At 41.3% G+C, this 23,756-nt stretch overlaps 1 protein-coding gene across 3 annotated transcripts in view; it reads left to right on the plus strand.

Moving 5' to 3' along the window:
* Nucleotides 1-2,047: 2,047 nt before the first annotated feature.
* The window catches only part of Dcun1d1 (defective in cullin neddylation 1 domain containing 1), a 37,643-nt gene continuing 15,934 nt past the window's right edge, over nt 2,048-23,756 (plus strand). The window contains exons 1-4 of one of the 3 annotated variants that reach the window (XM_048347040.1): nt 2,048-2,236; nt 15,748-15,964; nt 18,653-18,821; nt 21,823-21,953. In XM_048347040.1, the coding sequence (XP_048202997.1) occupies nt 2,234-2,236; nt 15,748-15,964; nt 18,653-18,821; nt 21,823-21,953 (520 nt within the window). In that variant the 5' untranslated portion in view covers nt 2,048-2,233. Of the gene's footprint in view, nt 2,237-2,636; nt 3,148-3,361; nt 3,503-15,747; nt 15,965-18,652; nt 18,822-21,822; nt 21,954-23,756 lie in introns of those variants that run through there. The other 2 variants (XM_048347042.1, XM_048347041.1) reach the window with 2 other exon arrangements.

The following is a 23,756-nucleotide window of genomic DNA, read 5'->3' on the forward strand; positions in this document are numbered from 1 at the left end:
TATACATGAGGCCCTGGGTTCGATTCCCCAGCACCACATATACAGAAAACGGCCAGAAGTGGCGCTGTGCCTCAAGTGGCAGAGTGCTAGCCTTGAGCAAAAAGAAGCCTGGGACAGTGCTCAGGCCCTGAGTCCAAGCCCCAGGACTGGCCAAAAAAAAAAAAAAAAAAAAAAAAAAGGCAACCAAGGGTTGGGAATATGGCCTAGTGGTAGAGTGCTTGCCTCTTATACATGAAGCCCTGGGTTCCATTACTCAGCACCACATATATAGAAAAAGCCAGAAGCTGCACTGTGGCTCAAGTGGTAGAGTGCTAGCCTTAAGCAAAAAGAAGCCAGAGACAGTGGTAGAGTGCTAGCCTTGAGCAAAAAGAAGCCAGGGACAGTGCTCAGTCCCAGGGCTGGCAAAAATAAATAAATAAAAAAAAGCAACTGATAAAATGATAAAGTCTTGGCTAAGATGGAAGGTAGAGTGCATATTTCAAAGTTAGTCAAAAGAAAAAAAAACTAGTGATTGACAACAGCTTAAAGGAGATGAAATAGTAAGTTGTGGATGGCTTTAATTTTGACTTTGTATGATTTGGTGAAAAGACAGGAAAGAGAGTTGGGCTTTGGATTTGTTGGGCTTCTGTGGCCTGCAAAATGACCAGAATAAGGTGTAGGCCTGCCCTTTGGAGCTAGAAATTAAGCTTCTGGATAGAGAACATAGAGAAAAATGGAGTCATGGAAAACGCTGGAACTTAAAGGAGGAAGTGTTCTAGTGTAGGAAAGAGCTTAAGGAGAAGAGTTATGAATTGTCCATTGGAGTCGGCAATTAGCAAAAGCTTAAGAAAACACACAAGCTATATTACACTTTAATGAAGTAAAACAGAGTAGCACGGGAGAGACAGTCCCTCCTCTTCTCTAAGACCCTAGATGTTACTATTTTAGGTTGCTAGGTGAATTCCTGGAGAATATTCATGGCCTGTAGTCTGATTTGAGGCTTGCTACATGAGGCAGACCTTGCCATTTCTTGCAAAACTGTTTCCTTAGGATCTAGCAAGTTTGCCATGTGAGTGTCCACACTAAATGGTGGCGGGGAGAATGAATTAATGCTCTGCCTTAGTAGAATTTGGAAGATCCTTAATACCCGGCAGGTTCCAGGAAGTGATAGGAGTTATCAAAAGAGTCATTTTAAGAAGACTACGTTCTAGGAGTGATCTGGTACCTCCGCTTCTGCCGAGGTGAGGCTACTCAGGATGGTAGTATTACGTAACGCATGTAAACTGACTTGGCTCCGTTGTGACTTTCTGCGTGGGGCTGTCCATTTCCTTATTTCCGTCCTTTGTGTGTGAAGGTGCTTTCTTTTTCTTAAGGCAAGTCTTCTGTATTCCTTCCAAGTACATATTCGCCCACTGGGTTCCCTGCTCAGAATTCTGTTAAATCCTCATCCTAAGCAGGCTTAGAACCCAGGGATGGGCCAGATTCGTCTACCTGGGGTGAAGTGAATCCTGGGTGTAAAGCTGCCCCCAAAACGTACCCGGAGAGGCTGTAACCTGGGCCTCGCCGAGCCCAGCAGGCAGCAGGCTGGGCCCCCCCTGGGCTCCGGCCGCAGCCTCCGACGCCCAGTGCCCAGTCACCCGGGGGCTGCGGGCGGCTAGACTGAGGTGTCCCGGGCTGTTCGGGTGGGGGAGCGGGTGCAGACCAGATCTCGGAGCCTGGCTTGCGGGGGACCACAGGGGGCAGCGCGGCTGTCCCGGTTTTCTTCCTTCTCTTCGGTCCCGACGGGGAGCGGCGACCCGCGTGCCTCGGTTGTCCCTCTGGCGCCGGCCCCCGCAGGTCTCCCGGGCCCGTGCGGAGGCGGCCGTCCGCGGGCGGAAGCGGCGGCGGGAGAAGCGGAGGTGGGGTGTCCCTCGGCGCCCCCACCCTGCCGCGCGGGAGGCCGGCGACGCGGCGGGAGGATGTCGGCGCGCGGAGGACGCGCACCGTCCGTCCCGCCCACCCCCCGCCCGCCCGCCCCCAGCGCCCCCCGCCCGGGGACCCCCGCGCCCGGGAAAGCCCGTGACGGCCGCCGCCGCCGCCACCCGCGTCCCTCCGCCTCCCGAGGCCCGGGGCAGCCTCCGCGGGCCGCGCCGGGGCCGCCCCGCACTGCGCATGAGCGGGAGCCCGGCGAGCCCGTGAGAGGAGCCGCCGCCGCCGCCGCCGTCCATTCGCTGCGGAGCCGGAGGAGGAGGGGAGAGGCCTGGAGGACACCAACATGGTGAGGCGCTGCGGCCGCCCTCCCGCCCGCCCCGCTGCGCTCCCGCCCGCCGCCCTCCGCCCTCCGTCCCGCGGCGGCCCGGCCGCCCCGAGCCCCGGCCCCGCGGCCTCCGTCCCGCTCTCCGGGCGGGGGCTCGCTTCCTCGCCGCTCCCTTCCTCCTTCGCTCCTTCCCGCCCGGGCGCCGCCGCTACGCGAGAGCCGAGGAGGCGGCGCGGAGCCGGGCCTAGTCGGGAACCCCGGCGAGTTTGGGGCGCGGGAGCCCCGGCGGGGCCCGGCGCGGGCTTTGGGGGGGAGGGAGGAAGGCGTTGGGGGCGGGGGAGGGGAAGGGGCAACGGCCCGGCGCTGCCGGGTCCCCGGGGCCGGCCCCATTGTGCCTGGCCGGGGGTCCCGGGTTCCGGGTGCGCTCCCCCCTCGCCGCCCGGCTGGGCCCGGCTCGGCTCGGGCACTGGAACGACTTTGCCGGCGCGCCTCGCCCGCGCCGCGCCGCCCGGGCTCCTGCACCCCGCAGGTCTCCCGGCACTGGGGCTGAGAGCGCGGGGCACCGGCCCCTTCCCTTTCTCCATCACCTCCGCGGCGCCCCAGGCTTTGGAGGAAATGAGTTTTACTGGGCTCGTAGCTGGTGGAGGTTCTCCTGACCTCCGCAAAACGTGGGAGATCGCTGAGCTTGGGGTGGGGGTCCGGAAGTGCAACCTGTTTCCTATAAAAATGAGGAGAAGCAGACGCGCTGACTCGCCAGCACCTACTTTATTTGCTTAGGATGGGAGGAGTAATGGCTTTATTATAGCAGTTCAGGACCATTTGTGACTAAAAGAAAAACAACAGTTTGTCAAGTTGCTCCTCGCTTATTTGTTATTTGGGAAAAAAAGTCATCCAAGCTTGAAGAAACCCTTGGAGTCCAGTTGTTTACGGTGGTAATTAAGTGCCTGACCTGGGTGGATGTTCCTTGTTTGTTGTTTTTCCAGAAGTGTGGTTTGGTATTCTACAGGCTGGGCTGTGTGGAATTCCACTTAGGTTACTGTATGAATAGTAAAAGTGATACTGTCCTTTTGCTTTTGGGGAACATTAACGCCTCTTTGAGGGAGAGAGAGAGAGAGAGAAAGAGAGAGAGAGAGAGAGAGAGAATTTAGGTGTTAGGGAATGCCCTGTTGTCTTTGGTTTTGTTAAAGGACTCTTAATTTAGTCCCATCCTCCAGCTTGGCAGTATTTTGCTGTCGTGTATGGATATATGTATGCTGGTTTACTCCTTGTTCAAGATTTCTGTTCATGGTAAGTCCCATGAGACATTACCGTTTCTATTTGTAAGAAAACTGTCCTGTGAAATACAGATCGATGTTTGTGCTGATACTGCAATGTAAACTCAAAAGCTGCACCAGGGTACCTCAACAGTTTCTAATTTCTTAAGTATTTGAGCAGGTTCATTGGCATTCCTCTTAAAACTCCACAGGAGTTTCCAGACTAGGTATTTACTGGAGTATAGCAGTGTTGAAGTAATGAAATGCATTCCTTGGTAAACACTTAGCACTGAAAGGCAGGCTTATAGTTAGGGTATTCTATCGAGCCACATTCCCTAGGATCCTAGGTCTGAGGAGGTGCAACACCTCTTCAGGAATTCGAGATTGATGAATTTAGCTGAGCAAAGTGTTCAGCATGGGTTGGAGCTTGTAAACGTCTGTCCTTTAGTTTATATTAGATAGCTTTGGAATTTAGCCATTAAGTCTTGTATTTGTACCGGTGGTAACAACCTATCATTAAAACATGTTCTGTTTTGGCTGAACTCAGTTTGTGTCATCACAGTTGTCTTGCTATGCTCTTGTTCCTTTAGTGTAGCTCACATGGGCCTATAAGAATTTTATAGTTAAGATATTTTATTGTGAAGTTGTAATTGTTTCTTGATAGTTTGGGGGCTATTGGTGTGTGTGTGTGTGTGTGTGTGTGTGTAGTGTAAACAGTTTCTACATGACATTATTGTCAATTCTGGGACACACCTAAATGATGGGATACCTGAAATGTTTTCTGTAAGGAAAGAATTATTCAATTACCTCTCTTACAAGACAAACCAAAATAATCCCAAACTAAGACCTTACATTTTTTTTTTTTTTTGTCTGTTGTGGGGCATGGGCCTTGATGCTGTCCTTGAGCTCTTCAGCTCAAGGCTAGTGCTTTACCACTTGAGCCACTTTCAGCTTTCTAGTGATTAATTGGAGATAAGAGTCTCATGGACTTTCCTGCCTAGGCTGGCTTTGAACCGCCACCGTCAGATCTCAGCCTCCTGAGTAGATAGGATTACACGAATGTGACCCATACTAGTTTTTGAAAGTCTTTTGAAAAATTATGCAAAATGTCTGAGTTGCCTCTTATGACAGGATTGGATTTGATGACGTCTAAAGGTCTACCCAGCTTAATAATTTGGTATTTAATGATTTTTTTAATTAAATTTATGAGATGTGTAAAGATTGTTTAACTTACTAGGCTTTTATAAAGTCAGTGTCAGAATTTTTAGACCTGAAATGGTCTCAAATATCTAATTAACTCGTTAGAACGAAAGAAATCTCATGAATTCTAGAGAAATGGTTGCAATATTCATTTAAAACTAAATTGTTACTTAAACAAGACAACTTAAATATTATGGTGTGTATGTTATGAAGTAAAATTTGAGTTAATGGGTGGTTAATGATGTTAGTTTATTTTTAATGGCTCTTTAAAAAAATGTATGGACTTGGAAATTTGTTTATTTGTTTTGTTTTTGTTGCCAGTCCTGGGGCGTGGAGTTTATTTTTAATGGCTCTTTAAAAAATGTATGGACTTGGAAATTTGTTTATTTGTTTTGTTTTTGTTGCCAGTCCTGGGGCGTGGACTCAGGGCCTGAGCACTGTCTCTGGCTTCTTTTTGCTCAAGGCTAGCTAGCTCTCTACCACTTGAGCCACAGCACCACTTTCTGGCTTTTGTCTATATATGTGGTGCTGAGGAATAGAACCCAGGGCTTCATGTATAAGAGGCAAGTACTTTACCACTAGGCCATATTCCCAGCCCTGGACTTGGAAATTAAAGGTCATGTTTTCTGGGGGCTGGGAATATGGCCTAGTGGTAAAGTGCTCAGGACCACATATATAGAAAAGGCCAGAAGAGGCGCTGTGGCTCAAGTGGCATAGTGCTAGCCTTGAGCAAAAAGGAGCCAGGGACAGTGCTCAGGCCCTGAGTCCAAGCACCAGGACTGGTAAGAAAAAAAGAAAAAGATCATGTTTTCTGCATGCATTGGAACTTGTAAGTCAAAATCTATTTCACGTTGTCTCTCCAGAACTTGTTACAAGCTCTTTTGTATATCTGCAAGTACATTAAAGGAGGGCCTTAGTTCATCTAGAAAATTGTTGAATATGTGTCCCATGTCAGACACTGTTGAAGGCACCGAGGATGTGTGTGTGTGTGTGTGTGTGTGTGTGTGTGTGTGTGTGTGTCACTGAAAAGGAGCATTATTCTGTGGAGGGTTACCTTTAAGGAGGGAAAGAGCAATAACTATAGTTTGGAATTTTCTTACTGTGTTAGGTGCTGAGTGCTGTGGGGAAGAGGATTGGAGTGCTGAGGCATGGTGGGAGTGGACTTGCAGAAATGGTGTCTGGACCATTGAGGAAATAGAGTATAAGTCACACAGAAGTATAGTGGAGATTGTGAGGAAAAGTCAGATCAGTGTGGCTGGAGTAATATGTGAGTGTGTAGAGAGGTTCATTAGAGCAAATAAGGTATGAATGTTAGGGAGTGGGGATAGGCATAAGTGAACATTGTAAAGTTACCTCCTAATAGAAATGGGAATCCAGTAAGGGATTCTGAGTGGTGAGATAGTCCTTGTTTCTTGTGCAACTTAGTGTCCTATGACAGTAGATAATTATATTTATTTTTGTGCTGGTACTAGGGCTTGAATTCAGGGCCTAGGCATGTGCAGTGTGCCTTTGCATTTTGCTCATGGATGGTGAGCCACAGCTTCATTTCTGGCTTTCTGGCATTAATTGGAGCTAAGTCTCTTGAGTAGTTTTTTAGAAAGTTATTAGAATTAGAGTTTTTTTTTTCTCGTGAAGCTTATATGTAAAAAGTGATAAAGTGGTTTATTTCATATGGGTCCTGGGGCTTGAATTCAGGGCCTTGCTCTCTGCTTGAGCCACAGGTTCATTTCAGCATTTTGCTGATTAATTGGAGATACTATCTCTTGAACTTTTCTGCTTGGGCTGGCTTTAAATTTCAATTCCCAGATCTCAGCCTCCTGAGCTGCTTAGATTTCAGGAATGAACTGCTGGTGCCTTGTGCCCAGCAAACCTGCACAAAGTTTTAAGTTCTGTTTAGGATGACAGTCTAGCGTTCAATAAAATGTAGTTGACCATCAAGTTTACTTAATCTTACTACTGTTAATAAAAACAACACAATAAAACCTCTCTCATAGATAGTTAAATGTGTTCTGCTGGTTTGCATGTGGTTTAGTGAGACTATGCAGAAAATGGGCCTTTGGCGAGAGAGGAAATTGACATTTAGTAAGAACGTATTATATGCTGAATGAGATCAGTTATTTAATCTGTATCCCCACTTATGAATAGGTATTATTTCGACCTCCTTTTAGCATATCTGGAAATGTAGACTTGGTTGTAGATAATATGACCACAGTAAAAAGCTAGTATGTAGCAGAGCAGAGATTAGAAGGATGGTCTCTGGTTCTATATTTTCCCCAGTGGCTAGTCCACTAGCAAGCACCATTTTAGCACAGGTGTGGAATTTCTGACTGGTTTCACCTTGGTTTCTTTCTTGTCATATTGAAGGCCACCTAGTTGTTTCCATATCAAATCAAATGACCTGATGTGAACATTGAGTACATAATTGAAAATCAAATCATGCCTGTAAGCCTAGCTACTTGGAAGGTAAATATAGAATGGTAATCCAGTGCTGGGCCAGGCAAAAGTGTGAGAGAGGAAAAGTGGCAGAGTGCTTGCCTAGCAAGTTCAAAACCCCAGTACTCCCCCACACCTATCCCCGCCCCCCCCCCCGAGGACTTTTGGTACTTGTGGTAAAAGAAAATAGAAATAAAATTATTAATTAATTTATTTTAAATTGAAGAGTAGAGCTCATTTGGAGCAAATGGCTGTTATGATTATGGTCTCTTAAGTTGGGCTAAGCATTAAGAAAACTTGAGGAAAAAATTTTTTTTCAGTGCTGATTCTGGGCATCAGCTAGGCAAGCTTTCAACAACTAACTACATCCTCAACCCTAGAAAGCCTCCTTTTAAATTCAGTATGTGGAGATTCAGGCCCAGGTGGTGTGTACCTGTAATCCTAGCATTTGGATAGTGCAGGAAAGGATCATGAGTATGAGTTTGAGGCCAACAGAGGTTATGTAGCAAATTCAGACCAGCCTGGGATACATAGTATAGTATAACCTGTCTCAAAACACAAAGTCTCCACCAAACCCATGAACTTAACTATGTGGGGATCAAGTTGCAATGCCATTTAATGAAGAGGAATAGTTCCAGTTAATAGGATTCAATTGTAGGCAGAAATAAGCTGCTTTTTTTTTTTTTTTTTTTCTGGTGGTACTGATCACTGAACTCAGGGTCTTGCCCTTCTCCAGGGAGGCACTCTCCCTCTTGAGCCTCACCCAGCCCTTTTTTGCCTTCTTTATTTTTTAGTAAGTATGCCTGGGTTGGGCCTAGACTGTAATCTGCCCATTTAAGCTTCTCTTATGGCTAGGATGACAGGCACTCATCCAGGTACTGATTGAGATGTGGGTCTTACACTTATGCTGGCCTTGAACCTTGGTCCTCCTAGTCTCTGTTTCCAAAGTAACTAGGATTACAGATGTGAGCACCTGTTGCCTTAACACTGAACATAAAAATAAGTTGCTGAAATACATAACCTATTCCGTTATATTGGCTATTTTCATTTTAATAAACACTTGGTGTTTATTGTTATATGATCCTAATATTTCTATTCAGAGTGTACGTAGATGTCAAATCTTAGTTTTCATTTTTTAAAGGTACAATTCTTAGGAAACAAGTATTGTATGATTATTGTATGCTAGCTATTTGATAATTTATCTATAGAAGTATAATTGATTCTGGGGTAATTGTTTTTGTGTTGAGGATCTTGCACATACTCCTGGGCCTAAGTATCCTCTTATCTCAGGCTCCTAGGTGGTTAGGACTATTGATGTGGACCAATATATACCCCATTTGGAAAGGAAATTTCAATTAGCTATTTTGACTGCTTGATAGAGGTTCAAACAATAAATTTGAGTGAACAATTGAAACCTGGATAACAAAATTAAAATTTTAAGGTTCTTTTTGTCTTGTAGGTAATCAGAACTAGCAAAAATAACTTATTGGTCAAAACATACTGTGTTCTAAAATCAAGACCTTTTTTGTATTTATGATGGTAGCCATCTCTTGAATGAGCTAATTCTGAACAGTGGTGTGGAGAAAGTCATTTTGTTTAACGTTCCTTTAAGAGGATATTTTTGAAAAACTTATGAAGCCCAGTGCTGGTGGCTCATGCCTGTAATCCTAGTTATTCAAGAGGCTGAGCTCTGAGCCTTCCCACTGGAAAAGGTAACCTTGACTACCAGTATCCTCTGATTTTTTTTTTAACCTCTTTACCAAAGCTGTAGATTGTTTTTAAGATAGACTGTGACAACATGGGAGACATAGTATTTCTTCTGTTGTATTACTTGTCTTAAAAAAGTCTAGCCTGTTTCCCTCACAACCCCCCTTGCCCACCAAAACACTATAAACATTCCATCCTTATGGAAAGGATAATGCCTTTTAGTTAGATTGTAAGGAACTGCTTAGTGGGATAATTTTAGTTAGAATTCTAATTGTATGTGAAAGGGGAAAGGTTAATTCCACTACCTCCCTTCCTTTTCCTTAAAAGTAGGTGAAGAAACTGATGCTTGTGACCCCCCCCCCCCACCTCACCCAGCACTCACTAGGAAGTTAGTGCTTGCCCTTTTGCCCTTTTTTGTTTTCCCTTTCACTTGAAGGTAACTAGAATAAATAGGAAGACTTTATGCTTTGCTGAAGCCAGGCATCAGAGTTGTGTTGTGGCTTAACTGGTTTTTGGGTGAGTGTACTTAAGTGCCAGCAGGGTACAGTGGTACAAACTTGTAGTCCTGGCACTTGTGAGGCTGAGGTGGGAGGACCATTAGATCAAGGCCAGTCTGGGCTATTATCTCTTGACTGTTCTTCCTTAGTTTATGGACTTGTAAGGAGTCTTTACTATATGCTAATGTTATATGAATTCAAGTTAAATATGTAAAACTATAATACCTGTGTATAGATGAGGAAATTGAACCAGAGAGATTAAACAATTTTCTCCAAATCACATAGCAATTGAAGGTACAGGTGCAGTTGAACTCCTGCTAGTTAGGTCTATGAGTCTGCACTAATCAGGATACATTGTTTCTCTTGTTCAGATAGAGGAAAGTGGAAGGCCTCCTCTTACTTAGATTCTTATACAGAAGTAGAACTTTACCCCCAAACTGAAGTTTGATTTTGGAGCAAGTAGTCTCCTTCCTTGAGTTGATTTTTCCTGCCCTTTTGACTTGACTCATAATCTATGTGAAGGCTTTTTATAAATTCTATAAAAGAGTGGTTTTCGAAACTAGTAGTAACATTCAGCTGTGTCTGCAGATACTATGTATTGCATATGAAGAGTATGATTCTTTTAGACTAAAACGACTCTAAATTTCATAAGCTAAAACTTAACAGTGATAGTCACCTGTGACTTAACACTAAGCTAATGAAAATTCAGGATGATTTTGATGTTTGAAACATGACTTTTTTGAACTAGATTAATCAAGTTACATTTGAAGAGAAATTCCTTTAAAACTTAAAATTGTGTGTGTGTGTGTGTGTGTGTCTGTGTGTCTGTGTGTTTCTAGAGTTCAGATTGAAGTTGAAAGTGAGAAGTTAAAATTTAAGGCTAATAGAAAAAAATGAAGTGGATCATAATATGTATGAGTTTCTCATTGAATTATTTGTTTTGAAATTGTTAGGTATTAGTTGATCAAAAAAGACATTTTCCCATCTTCATTGTTTTTCTTGGGGGAAATATAGTGGGTAGATTTCCTTAACTTTACTATTCTCATTATTACTTTTGCAATAGAGTTTTGAACCTCCATTTTTCTATTACAGTAGGTTTAGTGGCAAAATACACTTGACTATATTCTTGGCTGTAACCAAAGAAACACTATTTTTCTGAATTTTTTTCAGATTGATTATTTCAGTTCTGAGGATTAAACTTTTGTATATGCCAAGTATGTACTCTACAACTCTCTATGTTCTGTTATTTTAAATGTGAGTTATATTTCTTGAGTAAAAAAGAAATGTGAATATATGCAAGATTTAAGTGTATGTGTTAATAATGTAGTTATTTTATTTATTTTGGAAAGATGAACAAATAAGTTTTTTTACTGTCCAGATGAAAAAAGTTCTGTGGTCATTTTTGATAAAATTATGATTAGCTTCCTCTTAGGAGAGACAGTGATTTTTCTGTTTCTCTTTACCATTTTTTCCTCTCCTTCACTCATCATCTACCTTTTTTTGACTAGAATTTAGTAATTAATTAATTAATTTATTTATTTATTTATTTTTGGCCAGTCCTGGGCCTTGGCCTCAGGGCCTGAGCACTGTCCCTGGCTTCTTTTTGCTCAAGGCTAGCACTCTACCTCTTGAGCCACAGCGCCACTTCTGGCCATTTTCTATATATGTGGTGCTGGGGAATCGAACCCAGGGCTTCATGTATACGAGGCAAGCACTCTTGCCACTAGGCCATATTCCCAGCCCCTTGACTAGAATTTAAAATAATTAAAATATAGCCCATGTTTTATACATTTTGCACATTTTGAAGTTTCCTCGAAAACTTGATAATGCCTATGTAGTTTTATTTTTTTACTTATTTATTTATTTTTGCCAGTCCTGGGGCTTGGACTCAGGGCCTGAGCACTGTCCCTGGCTTCTTTTTGCTCAAGGCTAGCACTCTCCCACTTGAGTCACAGTGCCATTTCTGTCCGTTTTCTATATATGTGGTGCTTGAGGAATCAAACCCAGGGCTTCATGTATACGAGGCAAGCACTCTTGCCACTAGACCACATTCCCAGCCCGCCTATGTAGTTTAAATATATTTAGGTACTGAAGGATACATTACCTAGTCTTGTTTGATTACCACTCTTGTTTGTTCCTCTTAAAAATAAATATTTAGGGCTCGGAATGTGGTTTAGTGGTAGAGTGCTTGCCTAACCTGCACGAAGCCCTGGGTTCAATTCCTCAGTACCACATAAACAGAAAAAGCCATAACTGGTGCTATGCCTCAAGTTGTAGAGTAAAAAGAAGCACAGGGACAGTGCCAAGGCCCTGAGTTCAAGCTCCATGACTGGCAAAAACAAAATAAATAAAAATACTTATTGTCATTATAGAAGTTATGTACCAGAGGGGTTACAGTTTCCTAAGTCAGAATGTTAGTACATTTCTTTTTGGACAGTGTCACCCCTTCCTTTGCCCTTGTCCCTACCCATAAGTTGTACAGATCATTTTCAACATAGTACTTTGTTCTTTTTGAGTAAGTCTTAAAGTACTACATTTGAATGCTGAATCATTGCAGCTGTTATGGTTTGCTCTTGGGAAGATCCCTATTAGGTTCATAGTAGAAAGAGAAATATCTGCTTTTTCTTCTACCCTCTTACCCCTCATAAAACAATTCTCTTTACGTTAGTCACACTTTTTCCTTTTGCTTAAGTTGATAAGAAATTTAAACTGTTGATGCCATATTATCAAAATGTGAACACCTTGCCATCAGGCAAGTTGGCCACTTAACTGTGTGGCCTGGGGTTTTTTTGGCCAATCCTGGGCCTTGGCCTCAGGGCCTGAGCACTGTCCCTGGCTTCCTTTTGCTCAAGGCTAGCACTCTGTCACTTGAACCACAGCACCACTACTGGCCGTTTTCTGTATATGTGGTACTGAGGAATTGAACCCAGGGCCTCATGTATACGAGGCAAGCTCTCTTGCCACTAGGCCATATCCCCAGCCCCGTGGCCTGGGTTTTAAACAGGCCTGAGAAAAGGGCACATGTATGTAATTTAACAGTCTTTGAGACTACAGAATGAGTATATCCTTCCAAGTAGGGAAGTAGTGTCAGAAAGCTGACAGCGATGAGAGTACATTCTAAGTACACAAGGTGGAAAGTGTTAACACACTTGGCAGGAAAGGAATGGCCATAATCTCTGGGCAGAGCTGGAGTCTCTCTACACTATCAGTTCTTTGTCAGGTGTCCTCCATTAGTTTTTATTATATTGGAAATGGGTGTTTTCTAATATCTTGCTTTCTGATAGATTATTAATAAGCGAGAACATCTCTTTATTACTTGGGGAAATTATTTAATTTGCATGTTTTTTAAAACTTTGTCTTCAATAAAGATGATTAAAACTTCAGGGTACAGAGCACTTTTCTTTTGGTAATTTCATGAAACTTTTATTTGTGGGGGAGAAGGGTTGTAGTTTTTGTTCTTTTGTTGTAGTTTTTGTTCTTTTGTTGTAGTTTTTGTTCTTTTAGGGCTTGAACTCAGAGCCTGAGCACTGTCTCTGGCTTCTTTTTCAGCCACAGCGCCATTTCCGGCTTTTTCTATAGATGTGGTGCTGAGGAATCGAACCCAGGGCTTCATGTATGCAAGGCAAGCACTCTACCACTAGGCCATATTCCCAGCCCCAGAGCACTTGTTTTAATACATACAGTATGGCAAAACCTCAAATAAGCCTGGTTATTTTGTTGCCTCCATCACTTAGGAGAATGGGAGAAAAGTTAGGCAAGAAGTTAATCTTAGATTTTACTTTATTTTTACTTTTTGTGCCAGTATTAAGGCTTGAACTCAGGGTCGCATGCTCTCCCTTAGTTTACTCACAAGGCTGGCGCTCTACTTTTGCCTTTTTGCTGGTTAGGTGGAGATAAGAGCCTCCCAGACTTGTCTTCCCAGGCTGGCTTTGAACTGTGACCCTCAGATTTCAGCCTCCTCACTGGCTAGGACTATAGGCAGAAGCCACTGGTGCCTGGCTTCTGTATTAGCTTTTATTATGATTTCCATATGGCTTTTGGTTGGTCTGCTTTCAGGTTAGTGTCCAGTGCCTCACACAGCATTGTGCAGCAGTCACTGATGACTGAAGTGGCCCTTAGTACTTCTCTGTGCCTGAAAGGCTCAGAGGAGAAAGGGTGACTAAGTTTAAAAATAGTTTGCAGTAACAAGTTGAAATCATTTCTTATTTAGTTTGAGTTAATTTCAGAAATTTAAATAGTTTCCTTCCTTGGTATTTGATTTCATTGTGAATAAAAAAATCTCGAGAGGGCTGGGGATATGGCCAAGTGGCAAGAGAGCTTGCCTCGTATACATGAGGCCCTGGGTTCGATTCCCCAGCACCACATATACAGAAAACGGCCAGAAGTGGCGCTGTGGCTCAAGTGGCAGAGTGCTAGCCTTGAGCAAAAGGAAGCCAGGGACAGTGCTCAGGCCCTGAGTCCAAGCCCCAGGACTGGCCAAAAAAAAAAAAAAAAAAAAAAAAATCTCGAGAAGTAAGTTTTCAAAAAGGAAGAATGCTAGTTCTTTGAGAGATGAGTTGTCTAGTGTGATATATCCTATTTAGTGTCAGGTGGCAGCATTAGGAGTTAGCAGGAGGTTAGTGAATTTATATGTAATTTCTTAGGGTTTTTTAGGTTTCTTAGGGTGCTGGTTCTGGGGCTTGAACTCAGGGTTTGGGTGCTGCCCTTCAACTTTTTTTTTTTTTTTTTGCGCTCTATCACTTGCTACAGTTCTACTTCTGGCTTTTTTAGAGAGAGTTTCAAATGCTGTCTGGGCAGGCTTCAAACCACGATCCTCAGATCTCAGTGTCCTGAATAGCTTGGATTAAAGGTGTGAGCCACCATTGGGCTAGTTTCTTAGTTTTAATGGAGAACAGAGGTTGGGATTTTAATCTTTAATCATAAACAGTAAAATTTGCAAAGAGAAGAATGTAGCAGATTGATCAGATCCCTAGGCATACACATTTTATACTGTAAGAGATAGAATTGGTTTTCATATTTGATTTTACAGTCTTAGTTTTACTAAGATTGTGACAGATAGAAATATATCTTTATAAATATGTACAGCAAGCATTGTGACTAATGAAAAGATTACTAAGACTTTCATTTGTGAGACTGCTTTGTTCTTGTCTTATTTCTACTAAACAACCTGAGTGATTTTAGAGAGCAAAAACCTTGGTTTTCTCACCTGTCCAGCCATAGATTCTGAGGTTCTCAAATGTGTTGCTTAAGCTATAGAATAGTTTGTCTATTAATATGTATTCAACTCAGTTACATCCTTCCCCTCTCATTTTTTTTTTTTTTTTTTTTTTGGCCAGTCCTGGGCCTTGGACTCAGGGCCTGAGCACTGTCCCTGGCTTCTTTTTGCTCAAGGCTAGCACTCTACCACTTGAGCCACAGCGCCACTTCTGGCCATTTTCTATATATGTGGTGCTGAGGAATTGAACCTAGGGCTTCATGTATGGGAGGCAAGCACTCTTGCCACTAGGCCATATTCCCAGCCCTTTCCCCTCTCATTTAGTATAGTAGTATAAGACCAGCAGCAAAAGTTTTTTGCTAGACAATGGTATTGGGACATGAGAGGACGAAGAGTTAATAGTGGGGAGAAATGGAATCTAGTGTGGGGTGAGAGCAGGTGCCTGGTGAGTGTTGGTTATGGTGCTAGGTGCTGGAATGTGGTCTTTACCAGGAGAGAGTGGTGGGCTCAATTGCCCTACCTCATTTTACTTTGGGTTCTGGTCCCTGGGAAATGAATTCTTGTTGGTGTGGGGCAAGTGAAAAGAGGAAATCTGGTTCAGGCTGAGGATGAGTCCTTCAGGGGAAGCAGAGGGGAAAGTCCTATTAAAAAGTATCTCAGTAGGAAAGATGTTCCCCTCCCATTTGAGTGAAAATATGAGGAATTTAGTAATAATAATATGGTTCCTGAGTACCATCTGGAGAAATGTAAGATACTAATACTCTGTTGCCTTTCTCTACTTGGTAAAAATGGTAAGAAAACAAGGCAGATACTGTTGAGGAGCATGGTACTCTATATGCTTTGTAATGGCTGTTAGGACTTCAGCGAACACTTGCACCTCATTGTCAGGGTCGTTTGGCTGAGGGTCCTGCATCTTCTTTGAGGTTTTGAGGTACTTCCCTTATAGAGTCTTTATCCATGTACTTGGGCCTACCTGAGGAGAAGTGCAGGGAGGCGAGAATTTCCTTACCTTTGTGCTGCTAGTTCCTTTTTGAAAATGACAGATTTCATATTCCATATTTTTAAAATTGCCTTGATGATTAACAATAGATAAGAATAAGTCATAAGCTAAATATTTTAGTATTGTATGAGTAAACTATTACTTAGAATGACCAGTCATTCATATAGAAATATTTAGAGTCTCATGTGATTTTTACATACTTTCAGTTTATTTTCTGGTTTCAATAGAACAAGTTGAAATCATCGCAGAAGGATAAAGTTCGTCAGTTTATGATCTTCACACAATCTAGTGAAAAAACAGCAGTAAGTTGTCTTTCTCAAAATGACTGGAAGTTAGATGTTGCAACAGATAATTTTTTCCAAAATCCTGAACTTTATATACGAGAAAGCGTAAAAGGATCATTGGACAGGAAGAAGTTAGAACAACTATACAATAGATACAAAGGTGAGTGTTTGTAACTTTAAATATTTTGACCAGGTTTCCCAAAGTTATGGGCTTGGGAGAAATGACCCTACTATGTAGAATATAATTTGAGTGGTGTGTCCAGCAGAACTCTGTAGATCTTGAAATTATTTCAAGAGATCTGAAAGGAGAAATTATTTTCTTCCTTGCCAAAATATCTCCTGGATCTCTTTATTATCCTCTCCTTTTTTTTTCTTTTTTTATTGTCCAACTTAAAAATGGGAGGTGGTGGGCCATTTCCCCCCCCCCTTTTATTTCCAGTCCTGAAGCTTGAACTCAGGGCCTGGGCACTGTCCCTGAGCTTCTTTTGCTCAAAGCTAGCACTCTACCACTTGAGCCACAGCACCACTTCCAGCCTTTTCTGTTTATGTGGTACTAAGGAATCCAACCCACAGCTTCATGCGTGCTAGGCAAGCACCCTACCACTAAGCCACATTCCCACCCCCACCCCTCATTTTTCTAAAACTCAGCTGAGCCAGATTTTATGAGAATGTGCACACTTTTATTTTTATTTTCTGGCCATTCCTGAGGCTTGAACTCAGGGCCTGAGCACTGTCCTTGAGTTTCTTTACGCTTTACCACATGAGTGGCCCTGCTTCTGGCTTTTTGGTGGTTAGTCGGAGGTAAGACTTTCATAGTCTTTATTGTCTGGACTGGCTTCAAACTGCATCCTCTGACCTCAGCCTCCTGAGAAGCTAAAAGTATAGGCATGAGCCAATGCTACTTGGCTACACAGTGACTTTTGTTGTTGTTGTTGGGCATGGGGCTTGAACTCTGGGCCTGGGTGCTGTCCCTGAGCTCTGCAGCTCAAGGCTAGCTAGTGCTCTACCACTTTGAGCCACAGTGCCCTGTCTGGTTTTCTGGTAGTTAATTGGAGAAAAGAGTCTCAAGGACTTTCCTGCCTGGGCTGGCTTTGAACTGGGATCCTCAGATCTCGGCCGGTGTGAGCCACTGGCACCTGACTAACACAACACAGTGACTTAAAAAAAAAAAAAAGAATTATAAAGCAATATCTACTTTAAAAAGTTTAACAAGGTTGAGGATGTAGCTCAGTTATAGAATGCTCGCCTAGTATGTATGAGGCACTGGGAAAGCTCTACAACTAACTCTTTTTTTTTTAAAAAAAAAAAAAAAAAAGAAAGAAAGATGGGCTGGGAATGTGGCTTACTGGTAGAATGTTTGCCTAATATGCATGAAGCCCTTGGTTCAGTTCCTCAGTACCACATAAACAGAAAAGGCTGGAAGTGACGCCATGGCTCAAATGGTAGAGGGCTAGCCTTGAGCATAAAAGAAGCTCGGTGCTCAGGCCCCAGAGTTTAAGCCCCAGTACTGGCAAAGAAATAAAAGGGGTGGGGGAGAAAAGCAGTACATTTATCAAGAGACTGGGGATGGGGTTGTAGCTCAGTGGTAGAGCCACTTGTCTAGTTTGCATAGGGCTGTGGGTGATGAGTTAATAGTTAGGTTGTCTTTTCCTTCAGAAATATTTAGTAGCTTGGTATGGATCCTTCCATGTCTTTTTCATTGGGTTGGGTTTTTTTTGTTTTGTTTTGTTTTTGCCAGTCTTGGGGCTTGGACTCAGGGCCTGAGCACTGTCCCTGGCTTCTTTTTGCTCAAGGCTAGCTACTCTCCCTCTTGAGCCACAGCGCCACTTCTAGCTTTTTCTGTTTATGTAGTGCTGAGGAATTGACCCAGGGCTTCATGCGTGCTAGGCAAGCACTTTACTGCTAAGCCACATTCCCAGCCCCTGGGTTTGTCTTTTCTTTTTTGGTACTGGGGATCGTACCCAGGATGTTGTACTTGCTAGGCAAGCGCTTTGCCACTGAGCTACATCCCAGGCCTCCTTCCATGTCTTTCATGTTTATAAAGATATACATGGAGAAAAGTATATGAATTTTTCCCTCTAATAGGATTATATTACATGCTAACTCATGCTGTAAAGTCAAAGATGTGCTTTAAAAAAATGAAAAGGAGAGAGAGATTGAGAGAGATTGTGATTGTGATATAGAGATTAAAACTAGAGGCTTGTACATTCCAGGGAAGCACTGTACCACTAAGCTGCGCTCTAGCTCAATGTGTTTATTACTGGTAGAGTTATTGCCAGATTGTTTTTAGAAAGATTTTAGTAAATCATATTTGATAATAGTATAAGGATGCTTTTATACTTGTGTTCTATCAATATAAAATTTTCCTGTGGTAAATAATACTGTTTTTTTTCTTTAAATAACATGTTTATATTATTGAAACCAAAGTAGTTTTTCTCTGATAACTTTTAAAAAGTGATTGTAATGGTAAAATGAACTTCAAGAAAAAAAGAACTTCTGTATTTAAGACTGCTATCTTAAAATGACTTTTAAATATGGCTGTGTTCAATCAGAACTCCTCCTCCCCTACATAGGAATGTTTGATTTCCTGAATATGTACAGATATGGGACTTTTTCATATGGATAAATGAGAGTTTTAGAAATGTATACATCTACATATATATCCTCTTGTTCATCTTGATAATACTGTTTAGAAGGCAAAATGACTTCAGCTATCAGTGTAATATTGTTACACGTTTTTGGTGTATTGTTACCTGCTTTAAAATGGAAAGTACAGCATTGCCTTTGAAATTTAAGAATGTATCATAATAAGGTATACCACTAATTTGATATTATATTATTTTTAAAGATCCTCAAGATGAAAATAAAATTGGAATAGATGGTATACAGCAGTTCTGTGATGACCTGGCACTTGATCCAGCCAGCATTAGTGTGTTGATCATTGCATGGAAGTTCAGAGCAGCAACACAGTGTGAGTTCTCCAAACAGGAGTTTCTGGATGGCATGACAGAACTAGGGTGAGTATATGACTGCTGTAGAAAATCGGATGCAGTACTGTGAGGATATGAACTGACCTGTGTCATCAATTCTTAAATGTAATTTAAATTTCTACACAAATGGCATAAATAGAAATGAGATAACATGTTAGTTCTCATGTTAAGTAGTTTTTTGGGTTTGTCAAGTGTCTGTATAATTATTACATCCTACTCAATTTGCTATTACATCATTTGTTTCTAAGAGAGGATCATTAGTGTTAAAGTTAATACTATATGCATTAATGGACATTAATAGATTTAATATGGAAAAGTGAAATGAACAAGTTTAATAAAGAATATTTCTTAATGCAAGGCTGTATACTATAGGTTGATAAAATGGAAGGCCCCTTTTTGTTTTTTTTTGGCCAGTTCTGGGCCTTGAACTCAGGGCCTGAGCACTGTCCCTGGCTTCTTTTTGCTCAAGGCTAGCACTCTGCCACTTGAGCCACAGCACCACTTCTGGCCATTTTCTGTATATGTGGTGCTGGGGAATTGAACCCAGGGCCTCATGTATACGAGGCAAGCACTCTTGCCACTAGGCCATATCCCCAGCCCCTGGAAGGCCCCTTATAAGTTATAATTGCCTTTTGTCCCAGTTGTGCCTTGACAACTAATTTATTGGATATGTATTTGGATAAATAGATTGAAAAGTCCTGAGTGAAGCTTTTACTTGTGATCTTTAGTTGTCTGTGTTTAATGAGATTGCAGAAGTCTGTCTTTAGTTGGTATGTAGGTAGCAAGCTACCTTCTGTTTTTAGTGGGCTGATGTTGAATAATAATAGCTAACGATAGTTGGCCATTATTTTAATAACTATGCTGATTGCTTTTCCCACATCTTAACAAGTTTTCAAGTATTAAGGTACAAAGGTATTATAAAAGGCAATATTAGAGCCAGGATTGAAGTCAGGATTCTGCTTCTTGAACATGAGGACATCGTAATCAGTCAGCATCCAGCCAATAAAAATAAAAAAAAAAGCAACACCAGAAATTTGACCAGTGAAAATTTCATTTATTTGTTCCGCGATGCTGGGGATGAAACCTAGCATCTCACAGGTACTCTTACCCCTGAGCTTCATCTACCCTAGCCCTGGCTAGGGGAAATTCATCTATGTGTTGTATTATGCAAAAGGAAATTCTTAAGATGTCACAGGTAGCTGTAGCTGTTGTCATCCCTAGAGTCAAGTGAAATGAAGAAACCAAGAAGGAATTTAGAAACTGAAGAGTTCCTAGCACTGCTGAGATCCAGTCCTTCTAGGAGGGAGGGAGAGTAGAAGTGGTGGGAGGCTCAGTTGATATTTATTATTATACTTTGTACATAGTAAGAAGCAAATTTCCAAGAGGAACACTTATTCATCTAAAGCAAAAGATTCTTGTTTCTAGTTAGTTTAGGATCTAGGCATGTGATTAATTACTAATTAAGAAGTATCTCTTACAGTTTAAACTAATATGTAATGCTGATTACTATATATTTTATTAGCATGTTGACGGTTCAATGAATTACGTATTTAAAAGTAATAACCATTTTTTTTTTTTTTGGCCAGTCCTGAGGCTTGAACTCAGGGCTTGCGCACTGTCCCTGGCTTCTTTTTGCTCAAGGATAGCACTCTACCACTTGAGCCACAGTGCTACTTCTGGCTTTTCCTATCTATGTGGTGCTGAGGAATCGAACCCAGGGCTTCAAGTATATGAGGCAAGCACTCTACCACTAGGCCATATTCCCAGCCCCATAACCTATTTTGATTTATCTTGTTTGTTTTTTGCCAGTCCTGGGGCTTGAACTCAGGGTGTGAGCACTCTCCCTGGCTTCTTTTTGCTCAAGGCTAGCACTCTACCACTTGAACCACAGTGCTACTTCCGGCTTTTTCTATATATGTGGTGCTGGGGAATCGAACCCAGGGCTTCATGTATACGAGGCAAGCACTCTTCCACTAGGCCAGCCTCCAAAACCTGGTTTTTTTTTTTTTTTGGCCAGTCCTGGGGCTTGGACTCAGAGCCTGAGCACTGTCCCTGGCTTCTTTTTGCTCAAAGCTAGCACTCTGGCACTTAAGCCACAGCGCCACTTCTGGCCGTTTTCTGTATATGTGATGCTGGGGAATCGAACCCAGGGCCTCATGTATACGAATCAGGCACTCGTGCCATTAGGCCATATCCCCAGCCCCATAACCTGTTTTTTAAAGTAATTATTTCTAACATTTTATCAGTCCAGACCTCTTCCTCAGCTAACCCATACACAAATTCCCTGTTGTCTGTCCTTGCTTTTTGAGGCTTTAGTGACTTATGATCAACTGTGGTCCCAAATTACTAGCTGGAAAATCCCACAATAAAGGCAGTTCATCAGTTTTAAGTTGTTCATTGTTCGGAGTAGGTTGGTGAATTTTTGCACTACCTGCCTGTCTAGCCTGGGAAGTGATCTTTCTTTTGTCCAGCTTATCCACACTGTAGATATTACCTACCTGCTCATCATTTAGTAATCTTTATTTACCAGATCAACTGCTTATGTTCAAGTAATCTTTATCTTGCTTAATAATGGTCCCAGGGTGCAAGAGTAGTAAAATAGCAATTCAGATATGCTGAAGAAAAGCTGAAAATTGCTTCATTTAAGTGAAAAAGTATAAGATATTTTAAGATAGACCATACTTACGTAAGAGTTACATGGTAGTACATTTTTATAATTTTTAAATTAGTATTGTTGATCTCTTACTAGGGCCTTATTTATAAATTAAACTATTACATGTAGGTAGTATAGAAGAAAGCAAAGCATATGTATGGTGCTACTCTCCAAGGTTGCAATCATTTACTGTGAGTCTTGGAACATATGCCCTGTGGATAATGGGGGACGCCTGCACTATTTATGTAAATATAAGAAGATACAGTTCTATATGATTTGCTATAAATAAGTATGAACCTTTATCAAAATAAATAAGCTAAGTTTTAAATTTATAGTGAAAAGTTAACCTTTTATAAACTTAATTTTATAACGTAGATGTGACAGCATAGAAAAACTAAAGGCCCAGATACCCAAGATGGAACAAGAATTGAAAGAACCAGGACGATTTAAGGATTTTTACCAGTTTACTTTTAATTTTGCAAAGAATCCAGGACAAAAAGGATTAGGTAAGAATATTTGAAAATTATATTTGGTGTTCATATATACTTAAATAAATGAGTAGTTGTTTTTGCAGTAGAAATGTGTTTTGAACATAAACTCATTATGAAAATACGAGTTCATTGGAAAACAATAAGGAACATTGGACTTTAGTCAGAAGATGCCAGGGCTATTCTGGGTATCATAGGTAAACCACTGATTTTTTTTTTTAACATAAAAACTATAAATACAGAAATTAAATAGTTGTTAATATTCCACTGATATTTATATATGCTTTTATTTATAGATGATCTTATAACATAGCATGATAAGATTTCTCAATCACAGAATACGAGATAACTTTATTCAAAAATAACTGATAACAATATAATCAAGCAATGACCTCACTTGGTTTAGATCAATTACTGTATACAGAATGTAATGCCCATATATTTGCTTTTGAGACAGGGAAATAAGGAAGTCAAAGAAGCAGTGCAATTTATAAATTTCCTAAAATGATTACACAGTTGTAGATCTTATAATCTAAATGAACATAAGAGTTTTAGAGAAAGGGAGGAATGACTAGAAAATGCTTTCTGGGGAAGGTGACATATGAACTAAAGAATTTAGTATTTTACTGGATGAGGGAACAGAAAAGATGCCCACTAGTTATAAATGATATATCTCAGTAACAGGCTTAGATGCTTTGTGGAAGAGAGAGGGTATTGGTTTGATTTTAGTGGGAATGATCATTTGGTGAGATATAATGAGGCTAAATAACCGTAGGCTGCTTTTGGAAATGGGACAAAAATATTTAAATTGGAATTTGTAGGAAGGACGGACCCACTGGTTTATGCTTTAGAGCAAAGATTTTGATGCTGTAGTAAACTTCTAATAAATGAGAAATTGTAGCATGCATGGTGGGGTACTAAGTGCTTCATGTCCATTATACCAGAAACTGAGTTTTATGAGTTGAGTACCTGGTATGTAGTAAGGCATGCCAGTCATTTTTTATCCTTAATGAGAAACTTAAGGCACAGGAAGGTTAAATGATTTGGAATGATGGAAGTGAATTTTAAATTCAGGGCCTCATACATACTGAGCAAGAGTTCTGTCAATGAGCTGCACCCCCAGGCATTGCTTTTGTTTTTTGAAGGTACAGTAGTTGGAAAGACTAATATGGCTCTTTGTACTAATCCTTAGTTATATTTTAGATGGAGTGGGGAACAGTTTAAGAAAAAGGTTATATGATTAGGTGTTATATCAAGAAAGCATGGGCTGGGAATCTGGCTTAATGGTAGAGTATTTGCCTAGCATGCATGAAGGCCTGGGTTTGATTCCTTAGTACCACATAAATAGAAAAAGCCAGAAGCGACACTGTGGCTAAAGTGGTAAAGTGCTAGCCTTGAGCAAAAACAGCTTAGAGATAGCACCCAGGCCTTGATTTCACGCCCCAGGACTGGGGGAAAAAAGGCAGTTAAAAGCGAAAGGAATATGTACAACATTTGTAATTGTGAGTTAGCCTAAAGTGGGAGTAAATATGACTGAATTAAGATTTTCGAATATTCCTAAAGCAAAATTTCTAATGCAGCTTCCTTCTGGGCTGATTGTGTAATATAGGTTGTATTTTATTCATATTTTCATTTCTAGTCAACACATAGTAGTTACGTATATTTATGAGGTGTAGTGTGTCTTTTATCCTCATTTTGCAGACAAAATAAGCTAAGATATTTAGGGCTAGTTTCTATTATATGTAGCCATCAGTTACATGGGTTTTCCCTCCTTTCTATAGTTTCGTCTTTCTCACAAATTAAAATCTATTAAGAAGCCCT

This window comes from Perognathus longimembris, chromosome 5, assembly GCF_023159225.1.
Source record: "Perognathus longimembris pacificus isolate PPM17 chromosome 5, ASM2315922v1, whole genome shotgun sequence".
In the NCBI taxonomy this organism is placed as follows: domain Eukaryota; kingdom Metazoa; phylum Chordata; class Mammalia; order Rodentia; family Heteromyidae; genus Perognathus; species Perognathus longimembris.